At 39.4% G+C, this 20,441-nt stretch overlaps 2 protein-coding genes across 8 annotated transcripts in view; one reads left to right on the plus strand and one right to left on the minus strand.

Annotated features, from left to right (window-relative positions):
- The window catches only part of CDC20B (cell division cycle 20B), a 111,176-nt gene that overhangs the window by 40,081 nt on the left and 50,654 nt on the right, over positions 1 to 20,441 (minus strand). For 3 of the 6 annotated variants that reach the window (XM_012457312.2, XM_012457311.2, XM_012457310.2), the window contains one exon: positions 12,918 to 15,028. The exons of the other annotated variants lie outside the window; for them this stretch is intronic. In XM_012457312.2, the coding sequence (XP_012312735.2) occupies positions 14,928 to 15,028 (101 nt within the window). In that variant the 3' untranslated portion in view covers positions 12,918 to 14,927. Of the gene's footprint in view, positions 1 to 12,917; positions 15,029 to 20,441 lie in introns of those variants that run through there. 6 annotated transcript variants of the gene reach the window in all.
- GZMA (granzyme A) lies at positions 1,600 to 10,722 on the plus strand. Of its 2 annotated transcripts, XM_012457315.3 has the most exons (5): positions 1,602 to 1,728; positions 4,129 to 4,273; positions 8,251 to 8,392; positions 8,585 to 8,854; positions 10,494 to 10,722. In XM_012457315.3, exons 1-5 carry the CDS (start codon positions 1,662 to 1,664, stop codon positions 10,650 to 10,652), a joined length of 783 nt encoding a protein of 260 aa, XP_012312738.2. In that variant the 5' UTR covers positions 1,602 to 1,661; the 3' UTR covers positions 10,653 to 10,722. The 2 variants fall into 2 exon arrangements, with proteins under 2 accessions (XP_012312739.2, XP_012312738.2); XM_012457316.3 differs by lacking the exon at positions 4,129 to 4,273 and having other exon boundaries at positions 1,600 to 1,728.

The raw sequence follows: 20,441 nt of genomic DNA on the forward strand, positions 1-20,441 counted from the left end.
GCAAAGAGAATGAAGTCAGTCACAAAAGACAACATAATATATGGTTTCATTAATAAGAAATGTCCAGAATAGGAAAATCCATAGAGACAGAAAGTAGATTACAGGTTGCCTAAAGAGAGTGAATGCTAATGGATACAAGGCTTCCTCAGGGATGATGAAAACGTTCTAGAATTAGATTATGGAGTTGGCTGCACAACTCTGCAAATATTCTAAAATCCATTGACTCGTACACTCTAAATGGGTGACCTTTATAATTTGTAATTAGATCTCATAAAGTTGTTAGAAGTCAACATAAATGGAAGAACCATTCCCATAAAAACAAACAAAATTATCAATGTTTCCTTTAAGAATGTTTCAGTAGGTGTAGTTAATTACAATTTGACTTTTTTAAGTCTGCACTAAAATTACTCACCAAAACCAGTAGCAGGGTACCTCATTGCTCTTACTGAAAATGATTAACCTTTAATACACTTGTAATATCTGAGAAGAAGAAACCCAGGGGTCTCAGCAGGACTCCTTTCTAAGGTCATATGATTTCTAAAGAAGTAACCACTAGGTTTGAGGTCATCAGGGTGTTAACTATAGGGTAGTTGGTTCAATACCCAACATGCTGAGAGCACATCTGACCATATGTATTATAATGGTGACCACATCCTCAGCTCAAAAAAAGAGCTGAACTCATTTCTAATAGAAAGCACACTGCATACTGTTCCTCCAGGAACTGAGGTTGATTCTTTTTAGAGTGAGACATAACCTAACATTAGAACAAAAATGATTCCCATTTCTTTTCTCAGCTAAACCTGTTCAGAAGAAAGTAAGGAAGAAAGGCAGGAAGGGAGGGAGACAGGGAAACTCAGAGACACTTTCAGTAAAGTTGTGAAACTAGACAATCAGGAACGCACTCTCAGACAGCTGGAAAGGGCCAAAAGCCCCTACCCACGCAGCCCATGTCCCCACACCTGCCACAGACCATGCAGGAGCACAATAAACACTCCCCTCAAAGTGGAAAAGGAAAATCCAGGCTGGAGTCTCTATGTAAATAAATCTCCCTCCTGTCCTCAGTTTGCACTCGGCCTACTAATTCTTATATAACCCAAGGATACTAGAAAGAAATTTGACCACATTGCCATGTATGCACCCATGCAACAATCCTGCATGTTCTTTACATGTACCCCAGAACCTAAAATACAACAAAATATATATATATATATATATTATTACAAAAAAAAAAAAAGAAATTTGATTGGTGACCAATTTTAAGGACTTTTTTTAAAGCTCTAATTTAAGTCTAAAAGAGTTTCCAGTCATGGATACTGCAGATAATATTGCAGATGATGAAAGCATCTTCAAAATCTTAACTAAGACATTTTACAGTCTCCCCTGGTGTCCTCTGATGGCAACAAGGTCCCTTGCCCTGCTCCCACCCTGTATAATTCCAGTGCCCCTCTCAGCAGTCCTAGCAAAGGAACGCATGTCTGCTGGCAGTGAGCCATCATCCACCGTTCTCACTTACTTGTGTTTGGTTTCCTAATGCTAAACTTTGAAATTTGGGAAAAAAAAAAAAAAGGAAACCACATCCTTTTTACTCTCAATATAAAGATAGAGGCAGTTAAGAACTGAAAACAGATTTTCAGGTCGATTGATGTGGGACAGCAGCCACAATGAGGAACTCCTACAGATTTCTGGCATCCTCTCTCTCAGTTGTTTTTCTCCTGCTAATTCCTGGAGGTAAGACTGATTCTTCTCATTTCTATTATGACTATGAAGCAAAATGGAACAGACTTTCAATGAACTTTTGGTAACACTACCTTCTTATACTGAAAGATGTTTTCCCTCAAGCCTTAAAATGTTTAGCCAGGCGCAGTGGCACATGCCTGTAGTCCCAGCTACTAGGAAGGCTGAGGTAGAAGGATCACTTGAAGGCAGGAGTTTGAGACCAGGCTGGGCAAGACAGTGAGACTCTGACTCTATTTAAAAACAAAAAAATAGCATTCTTTCTTGGATTTTAAATATTTCTTTATTTTAGAAGAAAAAAAAATTTTCTTCTTATAATTTTTTTGCCAAAGATAGTGGAAACACCAATGTTTATTGCTGCCAATTTGGAACTTGAAAGTTGACAAAAAGGACAATGTAAAAACGAGCAAACAAAACTCTCTTGAGTTAGTAAAACAAATAGTAGCTTCCAGGATAGGAATACTGGCACCTTAGTCAGCTCAGCCTTTTCTGCTGCAGAAAATGCATAGTTTAAAGACAATTGAGACAAATCTGACCCAGACACCAAAAGTGAATCAGGAATTATTAGAATTTTTACATTTACTTCTCTGGTCTAGAGATTCTTTGGGAATACATTAAGACATTGGGCCAGTTCCCTCGTTAACCCTTTGGGAACACTATAATATTTTTTATTAAGCTAATTCCTTTGTCTACCAAATGGGAACCAATATTTCTGCTTTTGTGTGAGTTGCACGTGCATGGGTTAAACTGTTGTACAATTCATGGTATTACCACTGAAAGGGTGACAGCTCCTGGGGAGCTCTAGATTTCCCTTGAAGACCCTACTAGGAAGTGAGGACTACTCTGGAGCTGTGGCAATACAGAGCCAGCCATGGTTTTTCCCAGGATTCATCAGCTTCTGGAGGCAGGGACTTATATAATAACCTGCCTTGCCAGGAATTCCCAAAGAATTCTGATTTATTGTGTACCTAAAAATGAGAAGAAATTTAAAAATAACAAGGCTGCAGGACAAAGGTTGGCTACGTTATAAGCAGGGCATAGTATGACTATATTCGGGCATGTTAAATCCTCCGTAACAGAGAAAACAGGGCAGATGAATCCAGTCATACCTTTTCTTCAAATGAAACAACAAAAGCAGCCTGCTGTGCTCTACTTTGTTCCTGTGTTCAGAGAGAGCAGTGTGGGCCCATATAGGGAACAGACACAGCAAAGCAAGGCACAGTTGAAATCTATCTGTTCATGAATCACCCTAGGAAAATTGGGATTGGGTGAAGTTCTCGTTTCTATAAGCGCCTTACCCTCTTATTTCTACAGCCCAGAATTTCCTCCTCCCAATTCCCTTTTTAAAAGCAGAGACCTCTGCTTTTTCAAATCACACTAGCCACATTTCACGTGGTCACTCTCCTCCTTGCTCTCACTTTCATCAAATCTTACGAAAGGTTTCTATAGCTGTCATTAATACTTGTATGTGAATTTGGCAATGACTTAGTCCCAACTGTGGAACAAGAGGCACGGTGCCCTATCCAAGAAACCATGAGTCTCAGCAAAAGTATTTTGGGAGAATCCAAGAACATCTGGTGCAGGAGGTGGAGAGCTCAGAGTGTATCACTAAGATATAAGGTTCTCTCGATCAGCATGTATGGTTTGCCTTGTGTTCAGTTCTCACTGTTCCCTAGCAATGGGTCTCTACTTCTAGACCATCATCAAGGCAATGTCACTTAGGCAGAATTCTCTGCATATAGTATCTTCTCTCCTCTCTTCCCTACCTCATTGTGAAAGACCTTAGATTAAACCACATGGTTTGGTCTAGAGACTGAAGGGGCGGTGCAATTGATGTTATTTTCTTAACTTATGAGTGAGAACAGTACAGTTTAATAACCAAAATTCTCATAGTGAGGGTCACAGCTAAACGATGCTAACATCAGTTCACAAGCTGTGTTTTTGCAATGGCTTAGGGTTAAAAGGGAAGGTATGAGCCTTCTAAAAGTCTTATCTGCTTCCCCCAAATTAACACTTAGCCAAAAGGGGTGGGAGCACCCACGGTTCTCACTACCACTGGCATCTCCTGCAGCGACTGTTGATGGTAAAGACCAAGGCAGAGCTTTCTGCCCTGGGCCTGAGGTTGCTGGTTTGTGACATCCAGACTAATGATCCTGGAACAGTCAATGGCCTGGCTTCTGTGGGTGGAAGAGCTCTTCCAGGATCCCAGAGTCCAACAGGAATAGGATTTGCATTAGATGTCTGCAGGTCTACATAGAGCAAAAACTGGGGGAATTGCTCTCATCCAGACTTCGTCTCTGAGTGCAAAAAGCATGGCTGGTCTTAGAAACATGGCTTTGTGTAGAGCTCTTTGAGAGTGGGCACCAATCTGATTTGTCTTTTCCCAATGAACAGATGTCTGTGAAAAAATTATTGGAGGAAAGGAAGTAACTCCTCATTCAAGACCCTACATGGTCCTACTTCAGCTTAACAAAAACAACATCTGTGGTGGGGCTTTGATTGAAAAAGACTGGGTGTTGACTGCAGCTCACTGTAACTTGTAAGTGCCTGAGTTTTTTAAAAAATGTTTGTGAAGATACTCTAATTTGGGGAAGCATTAATAAAAAGAGTAGGCTGGGTGCATTGGCTCATGCCTGTAATTCCAACACTTTGGGAGGCCGAGGCAGGTGGATCACACGAGGTCAGGAGTTTAGACTAGCCTGGCCAACATGGTGAAACCCTGTCTCTACTATACAAAATTAGCCAGGCATGGTGGCACGTGCCTATAATCTCAGCTACTTTGGAGGCTGAGGCAGGAGAATTGTTTGAACCTGGAAGGCAGAGGTTGCAAGTGAGCCAAGATTGTACCACTGCACTTAAGCCTGGGCAACAAGAGTGAGACTCCATCTCAAAATAAAATAAGAGTAGATCCCATTAAAGCCAATGGAGATTCACATGTATTTTCACATCATTTAAGTCTTTGAGCACTTGCTTTAGCCTAAAAGGAAGTTAAGCCCAGACTTGCCACAAAGAATCAGGCTATGAGGTAGCAGCAACCTCAAGCTCTTTCTGTGGTCTAGGTCTCCACTGAGCCACGGGGTATAGGTGCTGCAGAGCTTTGCTTCTGTCATGACTGTGTGACCAGGTAGAATTAGCTTCAGCGTGGAAGGGTGAAACTTTCAGTGTCCCCTCAGAGCCCTGGGTGCAACCATCAAGTACAAGAAACTTGTGTCCAACGCCTTCCTGTATACCTCTGTGAATTCCTCTCACATCTTTAGTCATCTCTATGCTCCTGTCAACCACAACATTCAAACCTCTTCCCAGGTCTGGTCTTTTCCCACTCTCTAAATCAAGACTCTAAACCTGGGCCATCCAATATGATAGCCTCCAGCTACATATAGCTATGTAAATTCAAGTCAATTAAAGTTAAATAAAATCTTAAATTTAGAACTAGATCCAAGATGGCTGATCACTAGCAGCTCGGGCTCGTAGTTCCCAGTGAAAGCGCAGAGAACGAGAGGACGCCACACTTTCAGACGAATATTAGTTGCTCACGGACCAGGAGATTCCCAGCAGAGGAGCCCCACGTGTCGCCAGGGCGACTCTTGTGGCCGGCACGGCGGTTTTGCTGGTGCCTTAGCGCACCAGTTTTTGGTGCAGAGTCCAGAGATTCCCGGGCAGAAAAGCACCATCAATCTTAACACCGCTACTTGGCTGGTGCAGTGGATTGCTCAGATTTCAGCGCTGGGAATCAACAAGTTGGACGTCTGCTCAGAGACCTAGTTAGAAAGTCAGTAATTACAAAGACAACAGACAGATAAATATATAATGAAGGGAAGAAATCAGTGTAAAAAGGCAGAGAATACTCAAAATCAGAATGCCTCTCCCTCTACAGGGGATCGCAATTCCTCATCAGTAACGGAACAAGGCTTAATAGATTACGAGTGTGTTCCAATAACAGAAGCAGGTTTCAAAACGTGGGTGATAAGAAACTTCTGTGAATTAAAAGAACTTGTTCTAACCCAATGCAAAGAAACTAAGAACCTTGAAAAAAGGTTTGACGAAATGTTAACGAGAATGGACAATTTAGAGAGGAATATAAGTGAATTGATGGAGCTGAAAAACACAACACGAGAACTTCGCGAAGCATGCACAAGTTTAAACAGTCGAATTGATCAAGTAGAAGAAAGGACATCAGAAGTCGAGAACCAGCTCAGTGAAATGAAACGAGAAGACAAGATTGGAGAAAAAAGGATCAAAAGGAATGAGCAAAGTCTCCAGGAAATATGGGACTATGTGAAAAGACCTAATTTACGTTTGATAGGTGTACCTGAATGTGATGAAGAGAATGAATCCAAGTTGGAAAATACTCTTCAGGATATCATTCAGGAAAATTTTCCCAACCTGGCAAGGCAGGGTAATATTCAACTCCAGGTAATACAGAGAACACCACAAAGATATTCTTCAGGAAGACCAACCCCAAGGCACATAATTGCCAGATTTATTAGGGTTGAAATGAAGGAGAAAATACTAAGGGCAGCCAGAGAGAAAGGTCAGGTTACCCATAAAGGGAAACCTATCAGACTTACAGCAGATCTCTCAGCAGAAACCCTACAAGCCAGAAAAGAGTGGGGACCAATATTTAACATCCTTAAAGAAAAGAACTTTCAACCCAGAATTTCCTATCCAGCCAAACTAAGCTTTATAATCGAAAGAAAAATTAAATCCTTCACGAACAAACAAGTACTTAGAGAGTTCACCACCACCAGGCCTGCTTTACAAGAGCTTCTGAAAGAAGCACTATACATATAAAGGAACAACCAATATCAGCCTTTCCAAAAATATATCAAAAAGAAAAGAACATTAACACAATGAAAAATTTACACTAACTAATAGGCAAAACAGCCAGCTAGCATCAAATGCCAGTATTAAAGTTATATATATTCTAATCAGATAAAAAGCCAAAACCCATTGGTATGCTGCATCCAGACCCATCTCACATGCAACGATACACAAAGACTCAAAGAGAAGGAGGAAGATTTATTAACCAATCAGAGAGTAAAAATAAACAAATAAATAAAAAGCAGGAGATGCAATTCTCACCTCTGATAAAGTAGACTTTAAAGCAACAAAGAGCAAAAGAGGCAAAGAAGGACATTACATAATGGTAAAAGGATCAATGTAACAAGAAGAGCTAACGATTTTATAGATCAATGAGACAGAAAATTAACAAGGACATCCAGGACTTGAACTCAGACCCGGAACAAGTAAACTCAATAAACATTTATAGAACTCTCCACTTCAAATACATAAAACATACATTACCACCTCACACCTATTCCATAAGTGACTACATAATTGGAAGTAAATCACTCCTCAGTAATCACATAGCATTTCATAGGTTTAAATGAAATATTGGTTGGCTGCTCGTTTGTTATTTTCTTCCCTTATTCCTTCCTGTTTACATCAAGTATAATTATTGGTATAAAAGAGGTTTTCAATACCCATTACTAAAATGCATTCTAGCCTGGGCAAGAAAGCAATACTCCCATTCTCTCTCTCTTTCTCTTTTTTCCTCCTCTTCTTTATTCTTTTTCTTTCTTTCTTTCTTTCAAAAAAAATCTTAAATTTAGTTCCTCAATCACACTAGTCACATTTCAAATCCTCAGTAGCCATATGTGGCTAGTGTAGATTCATAGAACATTTAATTCATCAAAATATGCTCTACTGGAAAGCACTGTTCTAAGGTCTTTTTCTTTTATTTTTTAATTATTTACTTTTTATTGACATATAATAGTTGCACATACGTTGGGGGTACATGTGATAGTTTAAGTGAGACTAATCTCAGCTGATGAGAAAAGAAAAGAGGCAGTGTGCATAATCTGGTTAGTGTAGTTTATGCTAGGTTGTGAATGATGATAGCCTTAATCATCAGTACATCAGAAAGCATTTTGATTTTGATAACCAAAATGAACCTTTAAGAGTAAAAAAAGACTCCTGGACCCTTCCTTCAGACCACCATCCCTTCAACACACTCAATGCCATGCAAATAGGTTCCTCCATAGGGCAATCTGTTTTCCCGTTTGAGTTTGTTTTCCCGTTTGAGTTTGTTGTTTTCTTTAAATGATCCCTTCAATGCCTTACTTTACAACTATTGGCTACTTTTTGCTTCTGTCTCTAGACCACTGAGGTCTTTGCTTTCCAGCAATTCTCCATCACAGCTAAGTAAGACAGGGGTAGAGGGGCAGACAAGCACAAGACTTGGCTTTGCTGCCATGGAATTCTCTTATTTGTTTTCCAATGAACCTAGTTTAGCTTTTTATAAATAAGCTGGTGATGATGATGAAGATGAATTTATAAACATTCTTTTATTCATAAACATTATTTTATTCTTTAAAGCATACATTTTCTTTCTGAGCCACAAAGAAGTCTCCTCACCTCCATATTTACAAATGGGACAGTGAAACTGATCAGCACATATGCTCAACTACTAATACAAAGAATAAATCCAGTAAATAATGTTGCATCTGTTTTCAGGAATAAAAGGTCCCAGGTCATTCTTGGGGCTCACTCAATAGACAAGAAAGAGCCAGAAAAACAGATAATGCTTGTTAAGAAAGCGGTTTCCTATCCATGCTATGATTCAACCACACACGAAGGTGATCTTCAACTAGTACAGGTACGTATCTTTGACTGTCTTCTCAAAAGTCATAGAACCTCCTACAACCTGGCCACCGATGTGAAAACCTTTCCTTGTACCCCTTTTGTAAAAACTTACATAAAGGGGATCCTGATAATTTGGACTAGAATTTAAGTTAAAATGTAAATATTTATCTTATCTTATTAACACTTTATGTTTTTCTTCCAACAGCTGATGAAAAAAGCAACAATTAACAAATATGTGACTACCCTTCCTCTACCTAAAAAGAGGGATGATGTGAAACCAAGAACCATATGCCAAGTTGCAGGGTGGGGGAAGATTAACGGTATATCATCTCGGTCCAATACTCTGAGAGAAGTCAATATCACCATCATAGACAGAAAAATATGCAATGATCCAAAGCACTATAATTCTAACCCTGTAATTGGAAAAAATATGGTTTGTGCCGGAAGCCACCGAGGTGGGAAAGACACGTGCCATGTAAGTAAAATAAGATCCCACATTTTAGCTATTGAAGTATAGAAAATGTAATGTCATGCTTTGTCTTGTCATGGCACTGGCTTCTACAGGATGCTCGTGCTTTTTGAAATAAGTTTAATAAAACTCCAGTCAAGTAAATGAATGTGCTCAGCTCAAGTGAGTCATTAATCAAAATTAAGAAGTTCACTGCTAGTGCATGGATTGACCTACTATGTATATTTGATTTTATACCAAAATTACTAAGAAGCAATGTTTTGTCTCATTCTTCATATTAACATATGTAGATCTAATGTTGAAGATATGCAACACTTAGAAGAGCTGAAGTCAAGGTTTCTCAAGGGCATTCAGTGTTCTTTCACCATTTCAGTACATTCCCTCTCCTTCCCCACCACATTCCTCTGCCATTTAACTTAGGCACGTCTGACATGTCTGTCATTTACGAGCCTGACTGAAGACCTTGAGCCAGACCCCATAGCTTCCTAGAGCTAAGTTTAATCCCCAGCAAACAACTTCAAAGCATAACTCACACCAGAGAATGTGTAAGCTTCCATCCTAGAACCCCCTGAGAAGGGGTGGGACAGGGCCATGCTTAAAGATAAGAACAGAAGAAACATTTTACAGATTTTTAAACTGAGTACTAGCTTGCACTTCTCATTTGTCCCAAAGACCCTATAGAGTCTTACCTGAACAGGGATGTGCCGTATGCATGGTTTGGGAGGTACCAGAGATTGAGAAATCCAAAGGTCTCTCCTTCCCTAGATCTATGTCTTGCCTTCAGAACCAAAGCTAGTTAAATCCCAGGAAAAGACAACATCTGTCTTTAGTACCTGTCTACTTTCTCTTCTCTGCCCTAGTTCACCCATTCCCTCCCTTGTCCACCACCCTGGCTTCCAGGAACCCAGAACCTTCATGCTTCTGGAACCCACATGCAGCATCCTAAGGCCACAGCAGCATCCCAAGACACTAGTCCCCATCTCACCAGCCACCCGCCACCACTGAAGCTTGGCAATCCTTCCCTGTCCTCTCAAAATCCTGGAATTTTGCTATTGATGAATTAAACCTAAAGAACTACTTCTGCAAATGCCAGTTACTGTAACAGGCAGGGGAAATATTCCTGTTCAGGGAACATTTTCAACATAGTGAATTTAGTAGTTATCAGCCCGCAGTCACTTCTTTATTTTATATATTCATAAGGCCAACTTTTGCCTGAAAGGGACTGATTTGGTTTTGTTTCTTTGAGAAGGCAATTATCTACTGGAAGAACCAGAAAACATGGTTTTTATTCTTTGCCTCAATGTACCATCTGCATTTGACTATTTTGCCCCTTGAGTTATTAAGCATTTTAAGAAAATGACAAATAAAACAGAAGACTTTCCTTTCCAAAAGCAGAACAACAGTCTCAAAAATTAGCTGATAACATATACAAGTTCCATTTCCATTTTCACTGGCTCATAAATAAACCAAGTGAGCCAATTCGAAAGTATTAAAATATTTCCAAACATTTTAATTTTTAAGCACTATCTTCAATTAAGTCAAGGTTGGTCTTAACTCCATATTAAATACTGCAGAATTTCTTCCATTTCACTAGTGGTAATGCTCAACACTGACCCCACTGCCTACCCCTCTTGTTTTCCTCCAGGGAGATTCTGGAAGCCCTTTGTTGTGCGGGGGTATTTTCCGAGGTGTCACTTCCTTTGGTCCTACGAAATGCGGAGACCCTCAAAGGCCTGGTGTCTATATTCTTCTCTCACAGAAATACCTCAACTGGATAATTAGGACTATCAAGGGGGCAGTTTAAATGACTGTTTCATTTCATTTACTGTGGCTTCTTAATCTTTTCACAAATAAAATCAATTTGCATGACCGTACCTGTTTCTCTCCTGTAACCTTAGTGGGCAGATCTGCACCAGCAAAGTGAAGCAGAGTTACATGGCAACCTTGTAGATAATGCAAGGGGGAGGGATTAGGTGATCAATGTCACCAGAGTCATTTGTGTGTCAAGTGACATGGGAATGCTTCCTGAATTATTCATCTCACTATCTCAGTGGAATCCTGCAAGAATGACCCTAAGATCAGGTCTAATAACAAATGCAGTAAAGGGCAACAGAAACAGCCAGAATGGAACATTTGTGTTAAAAGGAAATATAGGGCATTGCTCCACATTAGCACCTGTGTTTTATGTTATATACAAGAACCTGAGTCTATGGGACAAACAGCAACAATCGATGCCTTACAGTATTTTCCTAATTCTAGGGCATACAAATAAAGTTCCTGGGCAGCCAAGAAAATTATACAATAGAAAGTCAGCCTTCTTTCTCAGTGCCTGCATTTAAGCCTTGGATTACCTAGGTGATTTCTCAGTTCTCTTTGTTCTTGAGACTGTGTAGATCCAATCAACATGGTGGTTACAGTGGCTGCCATCCCATAGTAGGGAGTAAATGTTGACCTGTGTCCAGAAAGTTTCCTTTGGAAAAAGCCCTCATAATATCTTTTCAACATAGTGAATTTGGTAGATAGTTATCATCCTGCAATCACTTCAAGATGTGATAACGTGAACAAATTCTTTCAATTTCTATAGTCCCTTTAGTAATATAAATTTTATATATGTATATTATTATGTAATACAAATTTCAATATATACATATATTACATATGTATATATATGCATACACACACATATATATATACACATATACACACACACATATACATGCATAATACATATTCAAACCAATAACACACAGCAACACTAGGAGACAAGTTCTTAAAACAAAGTAAGGAGCATAGCTTAAAGACTGGCTAAAATAATAGTACATTGGTTTTCAACCATGCTAGTTCATTAGGCTCACCAAGCTCTTTAAAATGATCAATGCCTAGGTCCCACCTCTAGAGATCCTGATTTAATTGGCATTTGGTGGGACCCAAGATGTAGTGTTCTTTATATGAGCTCCCCCAATGATTTAATATGCAGCCAGGGATAAGAACCCTTATTCTAGAAAAGGAGACCTGGTGCAACTATATAAAAAGAGGCTCTGAGAGAGTAACTACCGTGATATTTTAAATACTTGCCACAACCCCTCATTGTTAGTTAAGATTTTAACTGCAAAAAGGATGGACTATTCCCTACCGTCAATATGTATTACAGATTTTCAACTCTGCTTAAAAAGTGGTTGTATGGAACCCTCATTGATTGCTGGTAGAAGTGTAAACTAGTACAACTTCATAGGAAAATTGGCAGTGTCTATTAAAACTCAACATGTATATAAACCTATGACCCAGCAATTCCACTCCTGAGTAGATCCCAAACAGATATGAGCACTTTTATCCATCAAAGATGTGTTCGGAAATGTACATAGCAGTTTTATTTTTGGAAGTCAAAACTAGAAATAACTCAAATATCCACACACAATAAAATGGATAAACAACTGTTATGTAGTCATACAATAAAATATTATACAGCAATGAAAAAAGAACAACTTCAGTTACATGCGGCACAAATTTAATGTTGAGGAAAAGTGAGATAAAAAAGAATATACATGATGTGATTCCATTTATCTGAAAGTTAGCATATAGAAAAACTAATCCACGGAGATAGCAGTCAGAGAAATGTAGACCTGAGCAGGGCGCGGTGGCTCACACCTGTAATCCCAGCACTTTGGAAGGCCAAGGCAGGTGGATCACGAGGTCAGGAGTTCGAGACCAGCCTAACCAATAAGGTGAAACCCCATCTCTACTAAAACTACAAAAAATTAGCCAGGCATGGTGGTATGCCTGTAATCCCAGCTACTCAGGAGGCTGAGGCAGGAGAATTAGGAGAACTGCTTGAACCTGGGAGGCGGAGGTTGCAGTGAGCCAAGATTGTGCCTCTGCACTTTAGCCTGGGTGATAGAGCAAGACGCTGTCTCAAAAAAACAAAAAAAAAAAAAGAAAAATGTAGACCTGCTAAGTAGAAGTAGGCACAAGGAATCCCTTTAGGGTACCAGAGATGTTCATATCTTGATCTAGATGGTAGTTACACAGTTATTTATTCATAAATTTAAAACTCATCAAGCTATAAACTTAAGACTTATGTGCTTTACTATATGTGAATTATTACTCCACAAAAAATTTTTAATTACAAAATTCAAAAATAAGTTGTAGCCCAGCTTTTGTTTTGTATGTTATCTGAAAGCTTACCTTTTTCTTTATGATAACCATATTCCAAACTTTCCAACAAATCTAATCGTAGTAACAGATATATTAATATTTTTCTTAAATGAGAGCCTCTTGTTCACATGCCAGTATTGATTGAGAGAAGTGGCCTTTGGTCACGACACAGTGTCATGAGAGTATTAAAACAGAAGTATCCAGAACAGAATGGCATGGGACACTGGAAATGGTCTAATCATTTCACTCATTTTCTTCTAAATATTTTCTTACAGTTTATACCCGGCTTATTAAGAAGATCAAATTAAAACCATTAAAGAAGAGTGTGCATTGCAGAAAAGTATCACATCTGTGGCTTTCAGTGGCCTAAAATTTTCTAAGGCAAGAATTACTAACATTACCAAACAGATCTAAATTTTAAAAACAGGGAAATTTTAAAAATATATTGACAAATTAGCACCAATTTAACAGAAGAGTCCTAAACTACCCTGGTACATACTAGTCTATGTTTGAATTCTCAAAATTTTTGTTTTGTTATATCGATTTTGGGGGCATAGGGAGTGGGTATGTATTAGTAAAAAAAAAAAAAAATCATGTCAAAGCAAAAAAAATAATCAACCAATATTTGTTATCTGGCATATGCAGAACATTCTAAAGAGCACCAAAAAGTACAACACATGCTCCCTCAAGCCCTCAATTTTAACTCCTCAGGATGTTAAAACCAAAATAACCAAAGATTCAATTAGTAATAAAAGATTTTTTTTAAACAACTACAATAGTTTAATAATACTAAATAGATGACATAGACAAATGCCAAGAACCCAAATCTAGGTAACATCATTTTGAAACACTTCCTGGAGAGGTTAGGACTTGTGTGGGTGTGTAAAGGAAAAGGAGAGAGAAGCAAGGATTCAGATGAGAAGAAAAGCTCCAATGAGGGAAGAAATCACAAGACTGAGCCAAATCTTCATATAGTGATCAGTCCGAAGGAACCTTAGCAGTGATCAGATCCAAATTCCTATCCTTGCAGATGTTGCAACACATCCAAGGTTACAGGGTGTATTTATGGCAGAGCCAAGACAAGAACAGATCTCCTAACTTCAGGTCCTGGGCTCCAGACTCCAGAAGCCAAAGGTGTTTGGTAACAGGATGTCATTGAGAGCTTATGAGCAGAGGACTAAGAGGATCAGCGCAGGACTTTAAGATGTTTAATCTAGCAGTGGTGTGGAGTCAGGAGGAGACTCAAGAGAATCAGTTCTAAGCAGACTGGCTGTCAGGCACTCAGGATGTGACTAAATGAAGCAAAAGAAGACAGGGCAAAGGGTGAACTGAGGAAGCACAGAGCAGAATAATCAGGAGGATCCCTGAGTGGGGGACCAGGACAAGGATGAGACCATCAGGAGGAGAAAGGAATTCCTATAGAACTGATTTTTTAAAGAAACTAATACGCATGCTTAACATGCCACCTAGCATACAGTGAGATTTTAATGAATGTTTTTTAAGGGAACAAGTTGTGTTTTCAATGTGTTGAGATTAAGCTAAAGAGAGGAAAGAATCTCAAAAGGGAACTATCCCAAGGCAATCAGAAATATGAGGTTTGGAGCTGGGGAGAAAAGTCAGATGGAAAAGAAATAGAAATCTTTGCTGTAGATATTATTTTGAATAAAGCAGTGAAAATGAATCTCTAGAAAGGGGTAAGAAGGGGAGGAAGGGGGCAGAAAGAGGAAAGCAGAGAAGAAAAGAAGTCAATCTCCGTGAAGCAGAGCAAATAAAGCAATCTAAGAAAGAAGAACAGGAGAATAGGCATTCACATCAAGAAGAGTATTTCAACTTGTTTGATACTCATAAAAACCCCATGGAGAAGGCATGGACAACATCATCATCTTCACTTAGAAATGAGGAAACTGAAATCTAGAGGGGCTGGGTGCTAGTAGCAACTCCATACAGAGGCCGTCCCATCAGCTGCAGCAGAAAACACCCAGCTCTGGTCTGGACTCAAAGCCAGGTGCAGCACTCTGCCCCTGTGGCCTGGGGGAAAAAGGAAAGACAGTTCATACTCCATGTTACATGTGCTGCTGCTCAGGACTGTAGGCAATGTAAGGTGGGACCATGAGTCCCATCTCAGGATAAAGGACTTTCCTATACCCACCAGGTTCAGAGCTGGCACCAACTGAGTCATGCTGGGAGACAGCAGTCAGGGCTGACTGGGACAGTTTTCTCCCTCAGTGCTCTTGCCCCTGTATTAGTGTCCTGTGGCTGCCATGACAAATTACCACCAATGGGATGGCTTAAAACAACAGAAATTGATTCTCACAATTCTGGAGATGGGAATTCTGAAACCATGGGGTCACAGGGGCTGTGCTCCCTAAGGATGCTCTCAGGGGGAATCTGTGCCTTGCAGCTATTGGCAGTCCTTGATTTGTGGCCACATCACTCCAGACTCTGCCTCTGTGGTCATGTCACCTCCTCTTCTGTGTGTCTCTTCTCCTCTGTGTGTCTCACAAGGATACTTGACATTGGATTTAGGGCCACTGGATAATCCAGGATGATTTTATGTCAAGATACTTAATGACATCTCCAAATGCAATTTTTCCAATTAGGTCCCATTCTGAGGTTCCAGAGAGTTAGCATGGGTGTTTTTTAGGAGATCATTTATCAACCTACCACACCCTTCATACTCTATACTGTTGTTAGTTCTGTCTTCTCTAATCCACCTGTTCCTAAGAATGCCAGTACTATGCTCCTGCCACATACCTCAGCCTTACCCCAAAAGTACCCCATTGGGGCCCAGGTTTCAATAAACTAATCAGACAAACTGAAGTAGCTTAATGAAAAAGGACCCAAAAAGCTCTCCCACAGAGCATGCATAAGTCGCACTTGGGAAATTCTGGAGACAATACACCTTCTCCTGTTAAATGATTATTTGCCAAAGAACATTCTATGGCACAGTAGTCCTGTAGGAATTTGGGAGGTTAATAAGTATTAAAAATGAAAAGATTGTTTTAATGTTCATACTAATTTAGAAGCTTTGAGTTAAGAAAGTTTAACATTTCCTTATTTCAGGATTTCTTTATTTTAGGACTACTATAATCATTATAAATGTTTTGGAGATGAGGCTATAATAGGCAGCACTTCTCAGACTTATCTGACCACACGGTTCTTTTAATCTGAGCATCTCAAGGGACTAGTGCTCCTTAGAAAATGCTTTGCAAAATCTGACCCAATTCAACAGTGATTTTAATGATCAAAACTTTAGGCCAAAATACGTGAAGCTGACTCTATGAAAGGAGCCTGGGGCTAGGAAAAAGGGAGAGAAGGAGGTCGGATATGGTTTTCAGTGGGTAGGTATTCAAGGGTGCAACTGAAATAAAACTAGATGGGTGGTCACTGCTCAAAGGACCAGTACTGCCTACAATTCAATTGAGAGCTGGAATTTCAGAGATGATTGTGTATTCTGATACAAGGTTCTCAGCAGAAAGGAGTGTAAAAACACTATTCCACTCCCAAAAGAGACATATTTAAGAAATTTATTCCAACTACACACATCACTCCCAACACTCTCCTGTGTGCCTGTGCATGTGCATGCCTGCGTTCACGCACGTGTGTGCACACACACACATGCACATACCAGTAAGGGGTGTCTATAAGAGGACATGGGATTGGCCCTGGATGTGTTGGGACATAAAGAAGTTTTGATTTATAAAGACAATGCAAGCCCCTTGTTTTATAGGTGAAGGAAAATATATGGGAATACCAAATGCGTTGCTCAAGCTCACACAGCTAATTAATGACAGAACCAAAACTAGGATCCAATTCAATGTTCTGACTATTCAGACCACACTCCAAACCCTGACTAAAGAATCTCTTTTTTTATGGAAGACCACTGTCTATTATTTAAAAAAAATAATAAAACCATATAAATGAAAAGCAACTTGATTTAGTTGTTCTAAAATGATCAATATAGGAGATGGACTCGGTGGCACATGCCTGCAGTCCCAGCTACTCAGGAGGGTTGCTTGAAGCAAGGTGTTGAGGCTACAGTGCACTATGATCAAGCCTGTGAATAGCCACTGCACTCCAGCCTGGGAAACATAGCAAGATCCAGCCTCTTAAAAATAAGAGGATAAATATATAATAGAACATTAATGCTTTTTAAAATTTATTTATTTTGAGACAGGGTCTCACTCTCACCCAGACTGGAGTGCAGTGGTGTGAACACAGCTCATTGCAGCCTCAACCTTCTGGACTCAAGTGATCCTCCCACCTCAGCCTCTCAAACAGCTGGGACTACAGGCGTGTGACACCGCATCTGGCTGATTTTTGTATTTTTTATAGAAATGGATTCTCACCATGTTGCCCAGGCTGCACTAATGCTTTTAAATTAATAAGAAACAAAATCTATTCAATAAATATAATAGGTAATAAATATGCCTTCATTATTTTGTATTATGAGGAAGAAGAAAAAAAAGGGAAAAGAATGACAGAAGAGGGGGAAATCCCAAATCTTTTCCTGAAAACTATCTTGACTTAAAAATTAGAAAGCGACTTCTCAAATTTGTTAGAAAAATGACATTTGGATGGGATGCAAAGGCATTCTTGAAGCTTTTTCTCTCACATCAGTGACAATCTTAATTTACCAGATAGTGGGAAATGTCATCTTTATATCTCACAAAGGTCCTTTTTAGGGTTTATTTTCCCAAGTTCTAAGAATACAGACTCTGAACGCATGAAAATGTTGTCTTCTTTCTGCAGCTATAGTCATAAATAAGACCACATATTGATACATGGAATGATGAAACCAAGCCAAAGGCCAGAGCTCACCCTACAAGCTAAAAAACTACCTCCTCCTATTTTAAAGCTTAAAAATTACAACTCTTTAGTAGGTGGGAATAATTATAGGTTATCTTTCTTCTGTGGTCAGGTGGGTGAGGCCTCTTTAACTAAAATTTCCCCCTCCAAAAAAAATCATGACTATAGTTAACAGGGTGAGGCTTAGTAAAGGTGTGACCAGAATCTAGAATAGTTTTGTTCCAAACTTTGTGACCACAACCCACAGCCAAAACTACATTTTATGTAGCAACCCCATACATAGGCACATATAGGTACTACATAACTAAAACAAAAGTTTCACAAAATACTACCTAGTTTTCCATTTTCCCATCCTATACTATTCTAGTTCACTTTTTATTGCTGATTTTGATTCACTACATTCATATTCCAATGGTCACGACTCCCAATTTGAAGACCCTAATCCAGATTTCAATCACCAGGTTTATGTCGAGAGCGCTGTTCTTGACCCGCAATGGAAAGATAGTCTCACAACAAAAGCCATAACAAGTAAATACCTAAACAGTGGCAGGGGACACAGCAGTGCTCCCTGAGTGTGTTCATGGAACAAGTACTTCAAGATGCCCCTGACAACAGATTTCCCAAATGTGTTTGGGAAACAATGAATGCTATCACCTTCTCTTGGTGATGCACAATACACTAATCTATCTAAGCCTTTGGAAGATCCTTAAGAAACAAAACGCTGGCTGGGCCCAGTGGCTCATGCCTGTAATCCCAGCACTTTGGGAGGCCGAGGTGGGTGGATCACCTAAGGTCAGGAGCTCAAGAGCAGCCTGGCCAACATGTGGAAACCACGTGTCTACTAAAAATACACAAAAATTAGCTGGGCATCATGGTTGGCGCCTGTAGTCTCAGCTCCTAGGGAGGCTGAGGCAGGAGAATTGCTTGAACCTGGGAGGCAGAGGTTACAGCGAGCCAAGATCGTGCCACTGAACTTCAGCCTGGGCGACAGAGTGAGACTCTGTCTCAAAAAAAAAAAAGAAAGAAAGAAAGAAAGAAAAAGAAAAAGAAAAATAAAGAAAAAAGAACGGTTCAAGTTTAACCCCAAATTTCCAAACTTACTGACCACATGACATGTTTTTGTATGACAACTTTTTGTATACATGTTTTGTATAACTGTTAAATACTTTTGAGAAATATTGTATGTAGAAGAAACTACTGAGTTAGAGATGAAAGTGTCTAAGAGCTCAAAGATAACTTCATCTCCAACTATAAATATTTTTTTTTAAAAAAAAAGGTTAAATGTACTCTTTGAAATTCTAATATTAATGAAAAAATCACAAGGAGTTAAAACTAAAGTACTTAGAGCTCGTAAAGCCAGAAAAACAAGGAAATACACCTGATAAGTACTTTCTTTATTCCAAGCATCAGCAAATTGATTTGAATATCCTATCACAAGCCCCAACCTAGCTGAAGGCCCTACCTATCTGCTGGAATTAATTTTGTAAAGAACCAGGTTTTAAGGCTTGATTTAAAATACTTCTCTAATCTGAAAAGGTCCAGGGAATTTCATGTCTTTTGATTAAAAATATGAAAATTGATTCATGCTCTTCCTACACTTGTATCTGAACCAAAATGACTCTGTTAAGAGTCTGTTTTCTGATTTACCAGGTCACAGAGTGTGACAGCTGAATACAAAGGTCATTCTGAGGCTGAGCAGAGGTCCAGTCAGGCTCACCATCAAAGGCAGAAAGTCATCTGATAAGGTTGTTTCACTGTTGCCAATTAACATTCTCAGAATCTCCAGAGAGTCATGTATTATCACCACCTAACGTTGCATATATTTGTTTTCTGTTTGTCTCCTCTCACAAAAGTGTAGGCTCCCTAAGGGAAAGGATATTGTCTCTCTTGTTCATCTATATATCCCCAGGACCCCAAAAAAGTGCCTGGCACATAATAGATGCTTCATAAATAAATAATAAATAAGTAAATCCCAGGGATTGACCAGGAGGCCAGGTTGAGTGGAGAGAGAAAAAAGACAGGATATATAGTCAAAGTTCTACAAGAGATTGGATGCCAGTGCCCTGTTCTTGCATTGACCATGAGTTTTGTCTTCCTGTTTCCCTGGGCTGGGTAGAGGAGAGATTCTACTCACCCTTGATCCCCCTTTAACATTCTAGATTGCATAAAAGAAGATTTAAGGCCCAGAGGACAGGGCTTGGTTCTTGCTCCTCGTCATGGGTACTCTCAAGAAGTACCCAGTAAAAGTTTGTAGAACTAAGCTGAGAAGAATAGTGGTCTACCTTGAAAGGGCAGATGTCCACAGAGGAAGCCTCATGGTCATTAGTGGCCTCCTGACACATAATAATGTCTTGCCCTTTCAGATTGCCTTGTCTTCCACCCATTCTAGCACTGCTGGTTTTTTTTCAGAATAAGATAATTTGTGATGCTAACTCAAATTCAAAAACTGTCAAAGATCACCACTGCATCATTCATATACATATGACTTAATTTAAACACATACATATGACTTAGAGTGATGAACAATCTTAGTTAAATTCAGAAACACTCAACTATAGCTCTCTGAGGTTGGGTAGGTGTAGGACTTTTTCCTCTGATGAAATATGTGCTTAGAAAAACCAGAAGAAGAAAA

This window comes from Aotus nancymaae, unplaced genomic scaffold, assembly GCF_030222135.1.
Source record: "Aotus nancymaae isolate 86718 unplaced genomic scaffold, 86718_ANA_hifiasm-v0.15.2.pri h1tg000014l, whole genome shotgun sequence".
Classification (NCBI taxonomy): Eukaryota; Metazoa; Chordata; class Mammalia; order Primates; family Aotidae; genus Aotus; species Aotus nancymaae.

Excerpts from the sequence above, each read along its gene's own strand:
- GZMA (XM_012457315.3), top strand. The coding sequence starts at position 1,662 with ATGAGGAACTCCTACAGATTTCTGGCATCCTCTCTCTCAGTTGTTTTT. Across the intron at positions 1,729-4,128 it reads TCTCCTGCTAATTCCTGGAG|ATGTCTGTGAAAAAATTATT; the intron begins GTAAGACTGATT and ends CCCAATGAACAG. Across the intron at positions 8,855-10,493 it reads GTGGGAAAGACACGTGCCAT|GGAGATTCTGGAAGCCCTTT; the intron begins GTAAGTAAAATA and ends GTTTTCCTCCAG.